The 17362-nt window shown below is 68.5% G+C and overlaps 1 protein-coding gene across 4 annotated transcripts in view; it reads left to right on the top strand.

The window, feature by feature from the left end:
- ARTN (artemin) overlaps window positions 1–17086 on the top strand; it is a 32789-nt gene extending 15703 nt beyond the window's left edge. The window contains exons 1-5 of one of the 4 annotated variants that reach the window (XM_073357974.1): window positions 4033–4237; window positions 4965–5067; window positions 13836–13903; window positions 14184–14373; window positions 14913–17086. In XM_073357974.1, the coding sequence (XP_073214075.1) occupies window positions 4214–4237; window positions 4965–5067; window positions 13836–13903; window positions 14184–14373; window positions 14913–15337 (810 nt within the window). In that variant the 5' untranslated portion in view covers window positions 4033–4213 and the 3' untranslated portion in view covers window positions 15338–17086. Of the gene's footprint in view, window positions 1–4032; window positions 4238–4964; window positions 5068–6087; window positions 9923–13835; window positions 13904–14183; window positions 14374–14912 lie in introns of those variants that run through there. The other 3 variants (XM_073357975.1, XM_073357976.1, XM_073357973.1) reach the window with 3 other exon arrangements.
- The last annotated feature ends 276 nt before the right edge of the window (window positions 17087–17362 follow it).

The raw sequence follows: 17362 nt of genomic DNA, 5'->3' as shown, positions 1-17362 counted from the left end.
GTCCAACCCCCTGCTCAGAGTAGGACCAATCCCCAACTCCCAGATCCCTAAATGGCCCCCTCAAGGATTGAACTCACAACCCTCGGTTTTGCAGGCCGATGCTCAAACCACTGAGCTGTCCCTCCCGCAAATGATGTGATGTGGTGTGACTCACACTGCTTAGTACGTGGGCAGCTGGCCATGTGCCCCAGTTACAGAGCTACTGCAGGGAGCCCCCCTGCCCGCCCCTGGGGCCTGGGTCGCTGCGGGGAGGGTCTGGCTCTAAACAGACTCACATGGAAATAGGCCCCCTGGCACGCACCGATCCCAGGGAGGCTGGAACTACCAGCCAGCCCCTCCCCATACCCTACCAGAGCACCTTTCCTGGGAGCCAAGCCCAGCCCTGGCATGCTACCCGAGGGCCCCAGCCCCTCGTCTCCCCGAGCGGCTCACTGATGCTCGAGAACCAGGGCAGCTCAAGCAAGTCCCTCTGCTTTAGGAGGGGGCACTCCTGGGGCTGCGGTACCAGCAGGACAACTCATCCGTGCTGCTGCAGCAAACGGGTCATTCTCCAGGCAGGTGGGGTCCAAGGCCGTGCAGCCGCCCTGCGGGCTGGGGGCAGGGAGAGAGGGGGCATCCCCCAGCATGGCAGTGCCCAGCCTCCCCGAGAGCCCCCGGGGCAGGGAAGCAATTGGCCCCACTTGCCCTGTGGGATTTCCATGCGAGGAATGACTGGAGTCGCTCCCCCGCCATGCCCCGAAAGCGCCCGGGTGCTCCCATCTGCCAGGGACCCGGCAGCGCCTGTCAGCCCATCGGGGCCGTGCCCAGTGCTGCCCCCAACCCAACAGGGAGCTATTACGGGAACGACACCAAAGGGCGTTAGCGGGGGCTGCAGCCCCAGGCCCTGGCTGGGAGGGCTCCTGGACCCCGGGCAGGCTCTGGGGGAAAGGAGAGGCAGCATGAGTGGCCGGGCGGGAGCAGATCTGTTAGAAACCAGCCAAGCCTGATTTAAACATTCTCAGGGCTGGTGACTCCAGCATGGCCCCCAGCACTTGCTCCAGAGGGTCACTGTCACCGTGTTCACTGCGTCCACCTTCGTGCCAGGCTGAGCTGGGCCCCGGGCAGGGCGAGTCCAGCGCCGTAGGCCCTGGCTGGGGGGTTGGGCCCTGCTGGGTTTGGCTTCAGGCTGTGGGTCTGAAGGGCCACGCCAGGTTGGCTCAGCACGCTGCAGGGCAGAGCAAGAGGGACACGGGGACACAGCTGAGCCTCAGGGCTCATAGGCTAATCCTGCTGCAGTAGGCAAATGGGTCCTAAGGAGAAAATGCCTCTGGCCGCAGTGTAAGTGGTGCCAGGCCTCAGGCCAATGGGCGGCAAAGGGGCAGGCTGGGGGGGCACAGACCCAAAGTGGCCACGTTCAGTAAGGCGCAACTGGCCTGGCACCAGCCCAGCGTGTTACGTAAACCCGGGTTCCCTACGCTTCGCGTGAGTGGCTCACACCGAGCACAGGGCCCGGCTTGGCTCTCCCTGTTGGAAGCACTGGTTAAAGTGAAGGGAGCCCAGCCCCGGGCAGCTGTGCACCAGCGGCAGAGCGAAGGGGGGTCCCTGCCGAGGGCCGCACTGCAGAGACAGACATTTGCGGGACAAACGGCCGCGGGAAAGCACAGAACAGCCTCGCGCTTTGGCCCCGCCGAGGAGACCAGCCGCAATGGGATTAAGCACAAAGGTGCCCGAGAGGTGACGCGACTATTTACGTGGGCTCAGAGGTGTGAGCGGATTACGCCGTATGGTTTATACGGGGTCCGGGAGCGCCGGTAAGGGTGCAGGGCAGAGCCTGGCAGTGGGGTCAGTGGCAGGGCTGGGCACACAGAGGGGCAGAGGTTCTGCAGTAATGGAGTGAGAGGCGCTAGGAAGGGAGGACTCAAAGAGGCATTCGGGAGCTTTGTCCCCGGGCTCTGCCGCGGGCTCACACCCTCTGCTGGGATGGGCGCTGGCTGGGTCAGCCCCACCCACTGGAACAAAACCTGAGAGAACATAAAAGGCCCTCGTGTGGCTGTTCGAAGGGGGGCATCAGGCTGGAGAGGCGGAGCTGGGCCAGCCCTGGCGTGGCCCAAAGCGCCGTGGCAGCTACTGGGATCCTGGTGGCCAGACATTCCCAGAGCAGCTGCCCACCCCAGTCTCTGTTACCCAGAATCCCCAGGGGCCCCACCTTCGCACCCCAGTCTCTGTTACCCAGGATCCCCTGGGGCCCCACCTTTGCCCCCCAGTCTCTGTTACCCAGCATCCCCTGGGGCCCCACCTTCGCCCCCCAGTCTCTGTTACCCAGCATCCCCTGGGGCCCCACCTTCGCCCCCCAGTCTCTGTTACCCAGGATCCCCTGCGGCCCCACCTTCGCACCCCAGTCTCTGTTACCCAGCATCCCCTGCGGCCCCACTCTAGCACCCCAGTCTCTGTTACCCAGGATCCCCTGGGGCCCCACCTTCGCACCCCAGTCTCTGTTACCCAGCATCCCCTGGGGCCCCACCTTCGCACCCCAGTCTCTGTTACCCAGCATCCCCTGGGGCCCCACTCTAGCACCCCAGTCTCTGTTACCCAGCATCCCCTGGGGCCCCACCTTTGCCCCCCAGTCTCTGTTACCCAGCATCCCCTGGGGCCCCACCTTCGCACCCCAGTCTCTGTTACCCAGCATCCCCTGGGGCCCCACTCTAGCACCCCAGTCTCTGTTACCCAGCATCCCCTGGGGCCCCACCTTTGCCCCCCAGTCTCTGTTACCCAGCATCCCCTGGGGCCCCACCTTCGCACCCCAGTCTCTGTTACAGTCTCTGTCTCCGCCTGGTGTGTGTGTGGGTGGATGTGGAGTGGTGGCAGGGTGTCCGTGTGTCTGTCCCAGCTGGTGGGGGGGGGTCCGTGGGTCTGTCCCGGCTGTCGGGGGGAGGTGTCCATCTGTCTGTCCCGGCTGGCGGGGGGGAGTGGGGTGTCCGTGGGTCTGTCCGGGGGGGGGGTCCGTGGGTCTGTCCCGACTGGCGGGGGGAGGTGTCCATCTGTCTGTCCCGGCTGGCGGGGGGGAGTGGGGTGTCCGTGGGTCTGTCCGGGGGGGGGGTCCGTGGGTCTGTCCCGACTGGCGGGGAGGGGTTGTCCGTGGGACTGTCCGGGGGGGGGGGTGTCCGTGGGTCTGTCCGGGGGTGGTGTCCATGTGTCTGTCCGGTCTGGCGGGGGGCAGTGGGGTGTCCGTCGGTCTGTCCGGGGCAGGGGGTCCGTGGGTCTGTCCCGACTGGCGGGGAGCGGTTGTCCGTGGGACTGTCCGGGGGGGGGGTGTCCGTGGGTCTGACCGGGAGTGGTGTCCATGTGTCTGTCCAGTCTGGCGGGGGGGAGTGGGGTGTCCGTGGGTCTGTCCGGGTGGGGTGTCCCTCTGTCTGTCCCGACTGGCGGGTGGGGGTGTCCGTGGGTCTGTCCCGGCTGGCGGGGGGGAGTGGGGTGTCCGTGGGTCTGTCCGGGGGGGGTGTGTCCGTGTGTCTGTCCGGTCTGGCGGGGGGGAGTGGGGTGTCCGTGGGTCTGTCCGGGTGGGGTGTCCGTGGGTCTGTCCCGGCTGGCGGGGGGTTGTCCGTGGGTCTGTCCCGGCTGGCGGGGGGGAGTGGGGTGTCCGTGGGTCTGTCCGGGGGGCGGGGGGGGTGTCCATCTGTCTGTCCCGGCTGGCGGGGGGGAGTGGGGTGTCCGTGGGTCTGTCCGGGGGGCGGGGTCCGTGGGTCTGTCCCGGCTGCCGGGGGGGGTCCGTGGGTCTGTCCCGGCTGCCGGAGGGTGTCCGTGGGTCTGTCCGGGGGGCGGCTCCTGGCCCGGGGGTGCCCCCAGCTCCGCCCCGCCCGGGGATCAGGTGACGGGGCCGCTGGAATTTGACACCAGAAGCGGCCGGGCGAGGAGGATGGAGCCGGCTCCTGCCTCCCAGAGGCCGCCCGCGAGCCCCGCCGGCAGCCGCAGGTCCGAGCCCGCCCGCCCGGCCCCGGAGCCGCTTCGCCCCGCTCGGTGAGTCCCGGCCCGGCCCGGCCCGGCCCCGGGGGGCGAGCCCCGGCCCGCCCGGCTCTAACCCGCCTCCTCTCCCGCGCAGGGCGGCGCAGGCAGCGCCGGGCACCTGCCCCCCGGGGCTCGCCATGCGGACAACGTGAGCCGGCCGGGCGGGCGGGCGGCGAGTCCCGGAGCCCGGCCATGGCCCCCGGGGCCGGCTGAGCGCCAGAGCCCGCCGGGGATGCGCCCGCACCGCAGCCAAGAGGTACCGGGTGGGGCCTGGGGGTCTGCCCCGGGACGGGGGGGTCGGTCGGTCGGTCTGTCCGGGGCCTGGGGGGGTCGGTCGGTCTGTCCGGGGCCTGGGGGGGTCGGTCGGTGTATCTGGGGGCGGGACGGGGGGGTGGGTCGGTCGGTCTGTCCGGAGGCGGGACGCGGGGGGTCGGTCGGTCTGTCCGGAGGCGGGACGCGGGGGGTCGGTCGGTCTGTCCGGGGGCGGGACGGGGGGGGTCGGTCGGTCTGTCCGGGGGCGGGACGCGGGGGGTCGGTCGGTCTGTCCCGGGACGCGGGGGGTCGGTCGGTCTGTCCCGGGACGCGGGGGGTCGGTCTGTCCGGGGGCGGGACGTGGGGGTCGGTCGGTCGGTCTGTCCCGGGACGTGGGGGGTCGGTCTGTCAGGGGCGGGACGGGGGGGTCGGTCGGTCTGTCTGTCCCGGGACGTGGGGGGTCGGTCTGTCCGGGGCGGGACGGGGGGGTCGGTCGGTCTGTCTGTCCCGGGACGCGGGGGGTCGGTCTGTCCGGGGCGGGACGGGGGGGTCGGTCGGTCTGTCTGTCCCGGGACGCGGGGGGTCGGTCTGTCCGGGGGCGGGACGGGGGGGGTCGGTCGGTCTGTCCCGGGACGCGGGGGGTCGGTCTGTCCGGGGCGGGACGGGGGGGTCGGTCGGTCTGTGCCCCGGTGCCGGGAGCCCCGGTGATTTTGTCCCTCTGGCGGCCGCAGGGAGCGGACTCGATGCCCGCCAGGGACCGGTGCCCGGGGCCAGGGGGAGGCGCGTCCCAGCCGCGACCCCCGGAGCATGGTCCGCAGGCTCCCGGCGCGCACGGTGAGTGGAGCGGGGCTGGGGGCGGAGGGTTCCCGGGGCTGGGGGAGCCCGGGCCGGGGTCGGCTGCAGCCGCTTCCCCAGCCTGAGACTCGAGCTGCGGCTGTCCCGCCTCGGCAGCAAACGTGGGGTTGTTGCGGTGGGGTCGCCCCGCGGCGGGGGGGGGGGGTTGTTGCGGTAGGGTCGCCCCGCGGCGGGGGGGGGAGGGGAGGGGAGGGGAGGGGGGGGGTTGTGGCGGTGGGGTCGCCCCGCGGCGGGGGGGCGGGGGTTGTTGCGGTAGGGTCGCTGCGGTAGGGTCGCCCCGCGGCGGGGGGGGGAGGGGAGGGGGGGTTGTTGCGGTGGGGTCGCCCCGCGGCGGGGCGGGGGGGGGAGGGGAGGGGAGGGGGTTGTTGCGGTAGGGTCGCCCCGCGGCGGGGGGGGGAGGGGAGGGGAGGGGGTTGTTGCGGTAGGGTCGCCCCGCGGCGGGGGGGGTTGTGGCGGGGGGGGAGGGGAGGGGAGGGGGGGGTTGTGGCGGTGGGGTCGCCCCGCGGCGGGGAGGGGAGGGGGTTGTTGCGGTAGGGTCGCCCCGCGGCGGGGGGGAGGGGAGGGGGGGGTTGTTGCGGTGGGGTCGCCCCGCGGCGGGGGGGGGAGGGGAGGGGAGGGGGTTGTTGCGGTGGGGTCGCCCCGCGGCGGGGGGGGGAGGGGAGGGGAGGGGCTTGTTGCGGTAGGGTCGCCCCGCGGCGGGGGGGGGAGGGGAGGGGAGGGGGTTGTTGCGGTAGGGTCGCCCCGCGGCGGGGGGGGGGAGGGGAGGGGAGGGGGTTGTTGCGGTAGGGTCGCCCCGCGGCGGGGGGGAGGGGAGGGGGGGGTTGTTGCGGTAGGGTCGCCCCGCGGCGGGGGGGAGGGGAGGGGGGGGTTGTTGCGGTAGGGTCGCCCCGCGGCGAGGGAGGGGGTTGTTGCGGTAGGGTCGCCCCGCGGCGTGGGGGGGGAGGTGGTTCACTCTGGGGCCACCCCCAGTCAAGGCACACGTGGCCCTGCACACTGGGCCCAGCTGAGCCGAGCCAGGCCAGGCTAATCCCCTGTTTAGCCGCTGGCAGCTGCCCAAATTAGCTCCCGGCAGGGGCCTCCCTCCTCCGCTCCCTGGGGCGGCCCAGCCGGGGGCCCAAGGCCTTGTTCCCCCCTAGCATCTCCTTCCCAGCATTAGGGGCAGCCTGGGGCCCCCCAGAGCAGGGCACTTCTTTCCCCTGCCCATGGATCTTCCCTGCCCCAAGAGCTGGGTGCAGCGGCCAGGCTGGAGGCGGCCTGGCTCGGGATCTGTGGGGCAGCTGTGTCCCCGTGTACCAGCTCTGGGCCCCGAGGCGGTGCTGGGGTCCCTCTCCCAGAGCGAGCCCCTGAGCCGGTGGATTGAGGGACGAGAGGAAGGGAACAGGGCTGGGGGCTCGGTGCTGCCTCGTTCCGGTTCCCAGGGTTGATTCGTGGCTCGGCTGTGGGCGGCTGGGACCTGGCCGTTCTGTCACCGGCCGCTTGACGGCTTCCCGGGTGGCGGGAACCTGCCAGGGCATATCCTGCCAGGGTGATGCCCCTCTGCGCCCCGCAGCGAGCTGGCCGGGGAGAGCGAGCGCCGGCCTGGGTCGCTCCTGACGCGGGCCCAGCCTGACCTGCCAGCGCCCCTTGGCCTGGCTGGAGAATGGCGGTAGCACATGGCTCCTCTGGCCCCGGGCGAGGCCTGGGGCTGCGGGAGCCCGGCGGGCTCTGGCTGCGCTTTGGGGGGCGCGCAAGGCTGTTGGGTTGGCCCCATGCAGGAGGCTGGTCTGGGCACTGGGTTCCCATCTCAGCCGTGGAGCCGGTGAGCTGGGCCCCAGGGAGGCAGCTGGGCTGGCGGGCGTGAGCCGTCCTGGAGGCGTCGGTTGGGCTCTCTGTGAGGTGAGCTGGACACCAGGCCCTTGGGCGGCTTCCAGGCAATGGAAGGCTTCACGCTGACATTTCCAAGTGTTTGTGTAGGAACGTAAACATAAATCTCCCTCCTCCCTTCCTCTGGAAAGTTTCTCCGGGAGCAGCAGCCGGAGCTCTGGCTTGTCCGGGCAACGCACGGTCCTGCAGCCCCTTTCTGCAGCATGCTGCCTGCCGGGGGGGGGGAAGCCCCGGTCGCTCTTCCAGCCGCCCCTGGTGGGGGAAGGGGGTGTCCCTGAGGCAGTCGCACCCGGGAAGAGTGTGTAAACATCCTCTCGTCTGCCGGGACGATTCTCCAGCTGGCTCAGAGGCTTCGTCTCCTTCCTCCCGCCCCAGCAGGAGGGTCCAGGGACCCCGTCTCATCTGCCTGGAGCCGCCTTCCTTCGCTGCAGCGCCCTTGCGGTCTGTGGAAATCAGCCGCTGGCAGGGACCTGCTGGGAGTGCCCAGTCCCTCCCGCTCCGTCAGGCCTTTGTCCTTCCCTGTCTGCGATACTCGGGTGTCTCGGCTCAGCCAAGACTAGAGAGAGCCCTGAGGGTCAGGGCACAACAAATCCACTGGCAAAGGGGGTGCCGGAAGCCTGGGGTGGCGGGCTCTGACACACCTGTTTCTCCAGAGCTCTGGCAGAGTTAATGAATATGCATATTTGCTGCAGACGCTCGGCTAATCCTGCTGAGTAGCACCTGCCTGCCGAGCTCTATGCAGCGTGGTCTGCCTGAGCCAGCAGCCAGCTCCGGCGTCTCTGCCGCTGCTCAGCATTGCTCTCCCCTCCCCCACAGCCGCCTGCTGAGATTACCTGGACCCTGGTCGGGTCGGCTGCTGCTCTCCAGAGCCCTGGGGGGCACTTATGGGGCCCGGAGGCATGTTGACTTTTCTCAGCACTGATCAGCGGCAGGCGCAGCCCTGGGGCTACTCGGGGACTGGGAGGGTAGCTCCACAATCCTCTTTCTGCAGCAGCCAGGAGACCCAGGGAGGGCTAGAGTCACAGCCATGCCCCCCAGCAGCCCTGGTCTCCGACAGGATGCACCTGGCTCCCCCGGACCTTAGGTGGGATAGCTCCAGCAGGGGTCCTGGAGCCGGTCTCCCCCTCCTCCCGCGCTGCCCTTTAGAGCCAGGAGGCTGCTGGGGGCTGGGGAGAACAGCAGGCAGCTTGGGGTCGTGCTAGCCAGAGGCTGGCAGTGTGTGTGTGGGCAGGGAGCTGTCACCCATGGAACTCCCCTTCCGTCCCACCCTGGCCCTGCGGCCTTTATGTCCTGTCTCCAGCCAGCAGAGCACAGCCAGGCCGAGGGGGAGGGCCGGAGAGGTGCACGCTCATTTTCGGGGGCCAGGCGTCCTAAAGGCAGGTGCGCTCCTTGTGCGTCCTAAAGAGCCTGTAGCCTGAATCCACCCTGCTGCGGCCTGGGGCTCGTGAGCTGCGTCTGCAGCACACGCCACAGCGGCAGAACAGGCCTTGGGTCTTCGACCCCCCCCCCCGTGACTCTGGGGACCCCAGCTCCTCCGCACTGAGCGCTCCCCAGTCCATCCCTGGAGCCTGGCAGAGCCCAGGGCAGTGGGATAGAGAGAGTCCAGGTTACGTGATGGCCCCAAGAGAGTGTCATGGCTTGGGCCCAGCCCAGAGCCCCCAGTCCATGCCTGGGGCCTGCCTTCCTGCACGAGCCCCCACCCGCTTCCCTTCACTGGTTGCTTCTGCTTTCGGCCCATTTCTGCCATTCCTCTGGCATGGGCTGCGCCTGAATGTGCCCCGCCTGCACGCCCTGCGGTCTGCCTGACCCCCGCCAGCTCCGGGTCAGCGCCTCTCTGCCTTCGTCGGGAATCTCCCGGATAACTGGAGTCCCCTCCACTGCCCGGTGCAGTGTCTCTGGCAATTGCTGGGCTCCATGGCTGAGCCGGTGGCTGTTCCAGCCAAACCCCGTGGCACGATTCTCCAGCTCAGGGAGCATCTGTGTGCCCCGCCGTCTGCAGCTCAGCCCGTATTCTGCCCGTTGTGGAAAGCCATCGCTCACTCTGCTGTGCACGCCTCCCAGCCGCCTGCTCCGGCTCCTGGGCCCGCTGCCCAGCTGCCTTGTCCCCTGCTGGTGGCAGACGCCCCCGCACTGGCCCCATGGGGGAGCAGCTGGGCTGGCTCTTGCAGAGAGGCGAGGAGCCAGGAGCCCGCAGGTGCAGCTTCAAAGGGAGGAGGAGCCAGCCCCATGTGAGCAGCCGCTCTCCAGGGGGCAGAGCTTGGCAGCGGCTGCCCTGCGCCCAGCTCTCCTGGCGCTGCGGGTATCGGGTACCTGATGCTCCAGGATCCCCGTCCCCCTTGTACCGTCGCTGTCCTGTCTCCTTGTGCTGCCTCTGCCCCATGCTGTGTCCCTGCCTTCCCACAGAGGCTCAAGGTGCCCCAGCCTTGCCCTCCTGGCACCCCCCGGCTGCCTGCCTTTGTGTTGTGTCCTGCTCTTGCTAGACCTGCTTGAGCCACTAAAGCCTGTCGTTGGCTAGCAGTGCCGGCCATGCTGTGCTCTGTAGCCCCACCAGCCGGGTACTCCCTATGGAAGTTGTTCTCCAGAGGCCCGTCGAGCCGGGGAACCGGGGCCATGAGTGGCACGTGCCAGTCCCCAGGCTGAGGAGCAGTTGGAGGAGAAGCTCTGTTGGAGGTCGCTTTGGGGCTGGCTCCAGCGGCAGGAGGGGCTGGGAATCCCGTCTCTGGAGCGGCTGCCCTTTCATGCTGAAGGGGTGGCGTGACCTTGGCCAGGTCTGCCCTCAAGCGGCAGCTCCAAGCCTACCAGGGTGGGTGCCCGCGGCAGGTGTTCCCCGCAGACCTGCCTGTCTCTGTTGCCCAGCAGGAGGGAGACAAGCCCGGAGCCCAGGTCTCCTGTGACTCGGTGATTGAGGCAGGGGCGGCAGCTGCAGCTAACAGGCCTGCTGAGAGGACAGCTGGGCCAGCGCCCAAGGCAGGTGACTTGTGGGTCTTTGTGTCCTTGTGTTTCCTCCAGGGCGGGGCTGCAGCCCCAGGTGTGGCTCTGCCCCCATCCCAGTCCCCCAGGGTGTGGGCACAGCGAGGCGGGGGGGGCGGGGAAGAGATTCGGTTCTGTCCTGGGTTCCCGCCCCAGGGCCCCTGGGAGGGGCGGAGGCTGCATGCCGGGCCCCTGGGTGTCTGCACTGCCGGTGGCACCCTCGGGTGCCCACAGCGCCCTGGCAGCTGGCACAGCTGGACTCGCTCCTTCCAGCAGAGCTGGGCTCTGAGTTCGGCCTCTGCTGGCTCCGGCAAGGCAGCCGGTGCAGACTAGGGCACGTGGGCCCCCTCCGGATGACAGACTGCCCGTTCGCCTCTCTAACCTGCCCACCCATCCCCCTCAGGTCAGGCTGGGGCCAGAGTCCCCTTCGCTGTGTTGAGGGGGGTGACCCTGAGGGCTCGTGTCTGCCAGCACTTTGGGGTCGCTGGGTGCCCCTCGGCCCCTGCGGATCCTCCCGCCTGCGAGGAGCTGGCCCGTTAGTGCGGGATTGGAGGTGACTGCGCGTGGGGCTGGCTGACCCCAGGGGCGTGGGAAGGGGGGAATTCTCTCTGGCTTGGGTTTGCCGTGACACGGTGAAGGGCCAGCACAGGCTGGGTCTGTGCTGCCCCCCTCAGGGCTAGTGGAGAATTGCAGCTCAGCCAGCCATGGGATACCGGAGGGGGACCAACCTGGCAGGGCAGGTGGCGTCCAAATCCCCGCACGGGGAGGCTCCCAGCCCCCCCAGGACCAGCTGCGGCTGGGCAGAGACCCTGCTGGCATCTCTAGCAGTGCTGGCCCCACAGCCAGAGGTGATGTCACCAGGCCCTGTCTCCCCTGAGGCTTCGGAGGGGCCCAGCTGGAGGTGACTGGCCCGCGCACTCGCTCCACGCTGGGCCTCAGAGCAGCTAGGGGCTAGGTACCCGCTGCAAAGGCCTGGCCCAGGCCCTCTTCTCTCAGGCTGGCATCTCCCAGCTCTGTCCCAGAGGGAGCTCGCCCCCTTCTCCTGCGCAGCTGCAGGGCCTTGGCACTATGGGTTACGAATGGGGGGGCTGGGGCCGAGTCCAGGCATTGGCCGGGGCTGCCTGGTGCCGTGATGGTCACAAGGACGCTGTGCGGCTTTCCACACGCTGCTCAGAGGGACTGAACTGCTCTGGCTGGCCCAGGACAGCTAACGGGCTGTGGAGGGAGTGGTCACCACCCAGGGGGTCGCCAAAGGCCTGTGTGGATTCCCTTGGCCAAACTCCATCCACGGTTGGTTCTGCCTTCCCGCAGCTCCGGGGCTGGGGATGCAGGCCGAGCTGTGCGGCCCATGGAAAGGCAGCTCAGCCAGCAGGGAGGGGTTTGCTCTGGGCAGGGCAGGTAGAGAGGGCATTGCCCATCCCCACTGACCTCCAGGCCCACCATGGGTGGAGCGGGGAGCAGCTGCAGCCCCCAGGTAAAGAGGGTTTCCAGCTGGATGTGACGAGCTGCCTGTGGGCTGGGAGCCAGGGCACTTGTGTAATCACCTGGCTGATTTCCTGCTCTGTGGATCTGCTGCCAGTGGGCTGGGCTTGTCTGGCCACTGTGTGTGGGTGGAGAGGGCTGGGCCTGACTCCTCCTCCCTCTCCCATCAGGGCACAGGCCAGGCCAGGGCTGCAGGTGCTGGGCTTGGGGCTAGGGGCGGATCCCTCTACCCAGGCCCTGCACCTTGCTCTGGGGCTGGAGCTGGCTTGATGGTCCCCGTTCTCCTGCGGTGCACATCTCTCACCAGCCATCAGCCTGCAAAGGCAGGCAAGCCTGAGTCCTGCCATGGCCGGGCAGGGGTGATGAGACCCCATTCGCGGCTGTGCACAGTTCCTGGGTTGTGATGCATTGTGGGTGATCCAGTGCGGTCCCCTGGGGCTGTTGGTGATGGCCAGTTAACACTCACAGACCCCAGCCAGCTGTCCTGCCCCATTGCAGATGCCCGAGTGCCCAGCAGCACCCATTTCTCCTTCTCCCAGGCACAGAGCAGGAACGGGCAGAGCTGGACAGAACAGGGTGTGTGGGGGGGTGAATGGGGTTGTGGCAGGGGCTGGGGGTTCTGGGCTGGGACTGGGATACTCGGTTCCCGGGAAGGAGGAGCAGGGAGGTGGCAGCCTCTGCAGACACACCGCTAGCAGGGGAACACAGCTCAGTGCTGGGTCATGCACGTCGGACGGGACGATTCGAGTGTCTTGCCAGGCTCTGGACAAATGGTGGGTGGGTAGGGCTGGGCGGGCAGCTCCAGCGAGCCTCTGTGCAGGAGAAAGGGCTGCAAGCCCAACGGCAGCTGCAGGGGAGGCCAGCGGTGCACGGGGCTCGGCCTGGCGCACGTGCGTGCGGGCACTTGCCCCTGCACCTGCCTTGTGCGTGGGGTTGGAGCCCGGGGGCAGGTTGCCCCATAGCAGGGGGCCGCCCCAGCTGCTCTCAGGGCCAGGTGAAACAGGCAGCATGGCTGTCTGGCGAGGAGCTCTGTTCTGCCCCCAGGCCCTGTGGGAATCCAGCCACCGCGGCCGAAGGCGCTGTCTGGTGCTGGGGCCCTGTTCTGTGCCGGGGGGGCGGGGGGGGCTGTGGGCTAGCTTGTTGCTGGGCTTGGCTTGGCTTGCTCAGGCACTTGGTGCCTAGGGGATGAGTGTCCTAGAGCTGGTCTCTAGCTTGCTCAGGCCGCCTCCCCGGGCTCCCCTGTTCTGCTCCCGGCTTCTCCAAAGCACAGTGAGACTAGGGGAAGGAGGGACTCAGGGAGTGGCATTGAGGTGGGTCAGAGGCCAGGAGAGATGGGCAGGACTAGGGGAAGTACCAGATGAGCCTGTGGAACTCACTGCCACTAGATCCCATAGAACCCCAGGGGGTCACCAGATTCAGAGAAGGACTGGCCATTCCTATGGAGAAGGAGGTCCTCAGTTATGCTAGTGAGGAGTTAAACCCTCTTGCCTGGGCCGTGAGCCTGCCAGAGACGTGCGGGGCAGGAGGGGCCCAGGCTGCTCCATCCTGACTCCCTCCCTCCCCGGTGCTGGTGTGAAGGTGGGGGGGGCTTCTCCCCGGGGGTGTGGTTCTCGCTCCCCAGTGACCAGAGTGAAACGTGTGCTCTGGGCACAGACAAGGCTCCCGGCAGCGCTCAGTACTTCCCACCCTCCCGCCACTCGTTCCGGGGGGGCTGGGAGCAGAGCTGGGCCTTGCACGCGCTCCCCCGAAATTCTGCCTTCAAACTGAGCCACTAGAGCCTGGGGCGGGGGGCACCTCCAGCTGACCCAGGAGCCTCCCAGGGCTACCCAGAGGAGCTGATGGGCTCTGGGACACCCCTGCTCCCCCCCGGCTCGGGGAGCGGCTCCCAGGCTCTGGCTCAGCCTGCTTCAAGATTGTGGGGACACAGCCCAGCCTGTGCCAATTAAGGGAAGCCGCTGGGAAGAGGGCCCAGGCCAGAGGGCTGGCATTAACCCCTGTTGGGAGGCCATGGGACAGCTGACCAGCTGCTCGTTGCAGCCCCAGGGACCAACTGGGGGGGGGAAGGGGGAGGATATTGGGGGTTGGAGGGCTGTGAGGGAGGGGGTGGTGGGTGTTTGGGGGGGTCAATGTTGGGGTGGAGGGCAGTGGGGGGAAGGTGGTGGGGGTTGACGTTGCAGATGGGGGGGATGGGGCTGTGTTTACCAACAGGCTGGAGGGAGCTGTATCCTGACCCCCCACACCCCACATTAATCCAGCCCTCTCTGGGAATGCTGTCCAGAGCGAGGCAGGGGCCAGGCATGTGGGGCTGAGGGGTGAAGGCGCCGTGTGTCTGGGGCAGGGGGTGGTTGGCCCCAGCCCCGTGGGTGGGTTTCCTTCCCCGGCATCCGCAGCCCAGGAGCGTTCACACTCACCCCCAATCTTTGTATTTGCAGACAGGATGGAGCAGACAGCGGGGGGGCCGGCCTCCCCCCACGCGAGGACTCTGCGCCAAAGGCCCAGGGTGAGTACAGCCCCACGGGAGAAGGCCCGCTCCAGAAGCAACGCACAGAGGGGTGGGGGCAGCTGTGGCCCAGGCAAGGGGTATGCAGCCTTGGCTAGTCTGGCTTTCCCCTGTGGGTCCTGCTCCCCTCTCCTGCCCGCCCCCCACCGACTCTGGCCCTCTCCCGGGGAGGCTGGGAGCCCTGCCTTGGGGGCTGCAGCATGGAGCGCCCCATCCCCCCCTGCGCCCGGCCTGCACCCCGTGCGTGTTGCTGCCATGCTGAGCCCGTGCTGTGTTCCAGGAGGGGGTGCTGTGGGGTACCCTCGCCATCCTGTCGCTGCTGAGCAGCGTGGCCACGGGAACCCCGCACACCTGGCACCACAACACCACCCTGGGGGCTGCACCCACTGCGGGTGGCATGGGCACCCCCAGCCCCGGAGCAGAGGACAGCCTGGAGGCACCGCTCGCCAAAGCCTGGAGCCACCTCTCCGGTAGGTGTGGGTGGGGGAAGAGGGGGAGCGGGAGGGCATGGGGCAGGAGAAGGGCCAGGCACGATGGGGGTGCCTGGGGTCAGTATTGCTCAGGGCAGTTCAGGCCCCTCGTGCCCCTGTGTCATGCCTCCCGTTCCGGGAGCAGAGAGCCCCGTGGGCCCCACATGCCCAGCACTGCTCAGGGCCTGGGGGCAGCAGGGCTACCGGGAGGGGGCAGGCTCCTGAGCTCAGGGCAGCTGGTGACCCTGAGCCCCAGAACTGAGGCAGGAGTGTGCCCCCCAAAGGGCCCCTGGCCACCCCAGGCGGGGATGGGCGGAGCCCAGGGCAGCGGGGCCCTGCCCCAGGCTGACGCTAGGACTGAGTCCTGGCTGCAGGAGCCGGTTGGCATCTACCCGCCCCGTCCTCTCTGAGCCCTGGCTGTGTGCGTGGGCCGGGTGGGCTCTCCCCGTGCTGTGGGTCCCGCGGGCACCAGACAGCCCCTCTGGAGGCAGGAAGGAGTGGGGGGGGGCGTACTCTGGCTGACTATCCTGTGTTCCCAGGGGACAACGTGACGGCAGCGGGGCCCGGGGAAGGGCAGCTGGCCAAGGACCTGCTGCTCCGGGCCGAGCGCTCACCCCTGAGCCCCACCAAAGAGAAGAAATTAGGCCGGCACAGGGACGGCCCCAACTGCACCGTCCGCAGGCTGATGGTGAAGGTGCGTGACCTGGGGCTGGGCTTCGACTCGGACGAGATCGTGCCCTTCAAGTACTGCAGCGGGTCCTGCCACCGCAGCCGCAGCAACTACGACCTGACGCTGGCCACCCTGCTGCGGGAGAAGGCCATCAAGCCGGGCCCGCTGGGCCATGTGGCCAGCCACCCCTGCTGCCGGCCCACCCGCTACGAAGCCGTCTCCTTCATGAACGTGCACAACACCTGGCAGACGGTGGAGAAGCTTTCTGCGGCCGAGTGCAGGTGCATTGGCTGACTGATCTGCAGGGGCGCTGCCCGCCTGGTGCTGCCCAGGCTCGGGCCCCATGGCACCTAGAGAGCGGCGGGGATAGGCGAAGGCTGCAGCATTGCCAAACCTCCCGGAGGAGCGGCTCAGTGGGGGACGAGGGTTCACCCGGCCCTCCCCCTTCTGCTGAGGCCGAGCGGCAGCGGGACCCCCAGCGTGGGGCTGGTGGCAGCAGGGCGAGTCTCGTTGCTTGGGCCGGCCAGCGCCCCTCCTTCCCCAGTCACTGGCCTCCTGCCAGCTGGCGCTGCCATTGGCGACCCGGGAGGTTGCCGAGCATTGGCAGGGAGCCTGCCAGCCGGGCCCTGCTCGCTGCTCTGCCATGTTCACTCAGCAGCTTCCGAGCTGCCCGCTCCAGTGCCAAACAGCCAGCCTCGTCTGCCTGGCGTGGCCTTCCCAGCCCTCCCTGGAATGCCAGCTGCAGGGCTGGCGTCGGCTCCGGTCCCAGCTCCACAACGGGCTTCCGGGGCCCCCGCTGCCCAGGCTGGTGGCTGGTAACCTGAGCGCATCTCTTGCGGAGTAAGGTGCGTGAGAACCGTCAGCCCCTGTGCGCGCTCTCCTGGCCCAGCTGCACCCCCTAGCACAGGGGGATGAACTGCCAGGCTGGGTCCTTGGCCGCATGGGCTCCCTGCTTGGTCCAGAGCCCTGGGGGATGCGTGGCCCTGCGGGGGGCTGCCCCCCAGCTCTGGCTGGCTCTAGCCCGGCTGCAGTGCGTGGGAGGCAGTTGGCCCCAGGGCTCGGGCTGGGGCAGTGGCAGTGTGAGGAGGGGCTGGCCCTAGCCTAGAGGCTGTGGTGATCTCTGAGCCACTTGCTAGAATTGCCCCCCATAAAGGGACAGGCCCGTCAGTGTGCTTTGGGGTGCACCCTTCCTAGCTGCTTGTGGCCTGGCCCCTTTCCCTGGGATTTATACCCAGGACCCCTCTGCTCCTGGGGTGGCAGTTTTTTGCCCTGTATTTCTGGGGGAAGAGCTGCCGGTGCTGTGGGAGTGAAGTGGTGCGGGGGCCTCGCAGACGCTCCCCACCTCCTCTCACCTGCTGGCGGAAGCTGGAGCTGAGTGTCCAGCCCAGCAAAGGGGGCATATGGGGCTAGAAACCAGGCAGGCTGAGCCCGTCCCCTGGCATCTTACCTGTCCCTCTAGAAAAGATCCCCCTCCCCCAGCCCCTTGGGACAGGGCGATGGGGGGAGGCAGTGAGCTGTCCTGGGGGGCCCATTGGGGAGCAGGGTGGCTGCAGCAGAGGAAAGTGCTGGGGGCCCAAGGGCTGCTGGGAGAGGAGCAGGTACCAGCCTGGGGGTGCAGGTGGCCAGGGCTCCCCGCAGGTGCCTAGGGCAGAGGCCACAGCCAGGCACGGGCACCCACTGCTGTGGGGCTGGGCAGCCTGTGTCTGCCCCCATGGGGAGCAGCGTTAGCTGCCCAGTGCTGGTGCCCATGCAGGGGAGCCGGGCCGGCAGGGCACCCCCCGGCCATGCTGGGCCCTGACTATTTATTACTCTAAGTTATTTATTTATTGGTCTTGAGCAGCGGCTCCTATTTATGACGTTGTGGGGGAAGGGGGGTCGATGTAAAGCTGTTGCTATGGAGGCCTGGGCCTGTGGCCAGCAGTCCCACGTGCCCCCCCCCTTTATATTATTCTGACCGGTATCTGCATTTGTAAAGTTGGATAAACTCTATTTTTGTACAGTTGTATTTTTCTGTAGCAATAAAATGATGGGCTGTGCAGCTGACTCTGGGCCTGGGCAGAGGCTGTGCCATGGGTGAGGAGGGGGGACAGGGGAGGTTGCCCCCTGCCCCATGTCGCTGCCCCGACTCCCATGCTCCCCCCGTCTAATGAGCCTGCCACTGGGCTGTGATCTCATTTCAAACCATCCCTCCTCAGGGGGCCCTGACCTGGACTTCCTACCTCTGGGGTGCCCCTGTCCCCTCTCTGGGACCCCTGCCCACCCCAGTGTGGGAACTCCACCCCCTTCTGCTCTGCCCAGGGGCAACATCTGGGGCTGTCC

The sequence above is a fragment of the Lepidochelys kempii genome, chromosome 8 (assembly GCF_965140265.1).
Source record: "Lepidochelys kempii isolate rLepKem1 chromosome 8, rLepKem1.hap2, whole genome shotgun sequence".
Classification (NCBI taxonomy): Eukaryota; Metazoa; Chordata; order Testudines; family Cheloniidae; genus Lepidochelys; species Lepidochelys kempii.
This window is presented reverse-complemented; position numbering and strand designations above follow the sequence as displayed.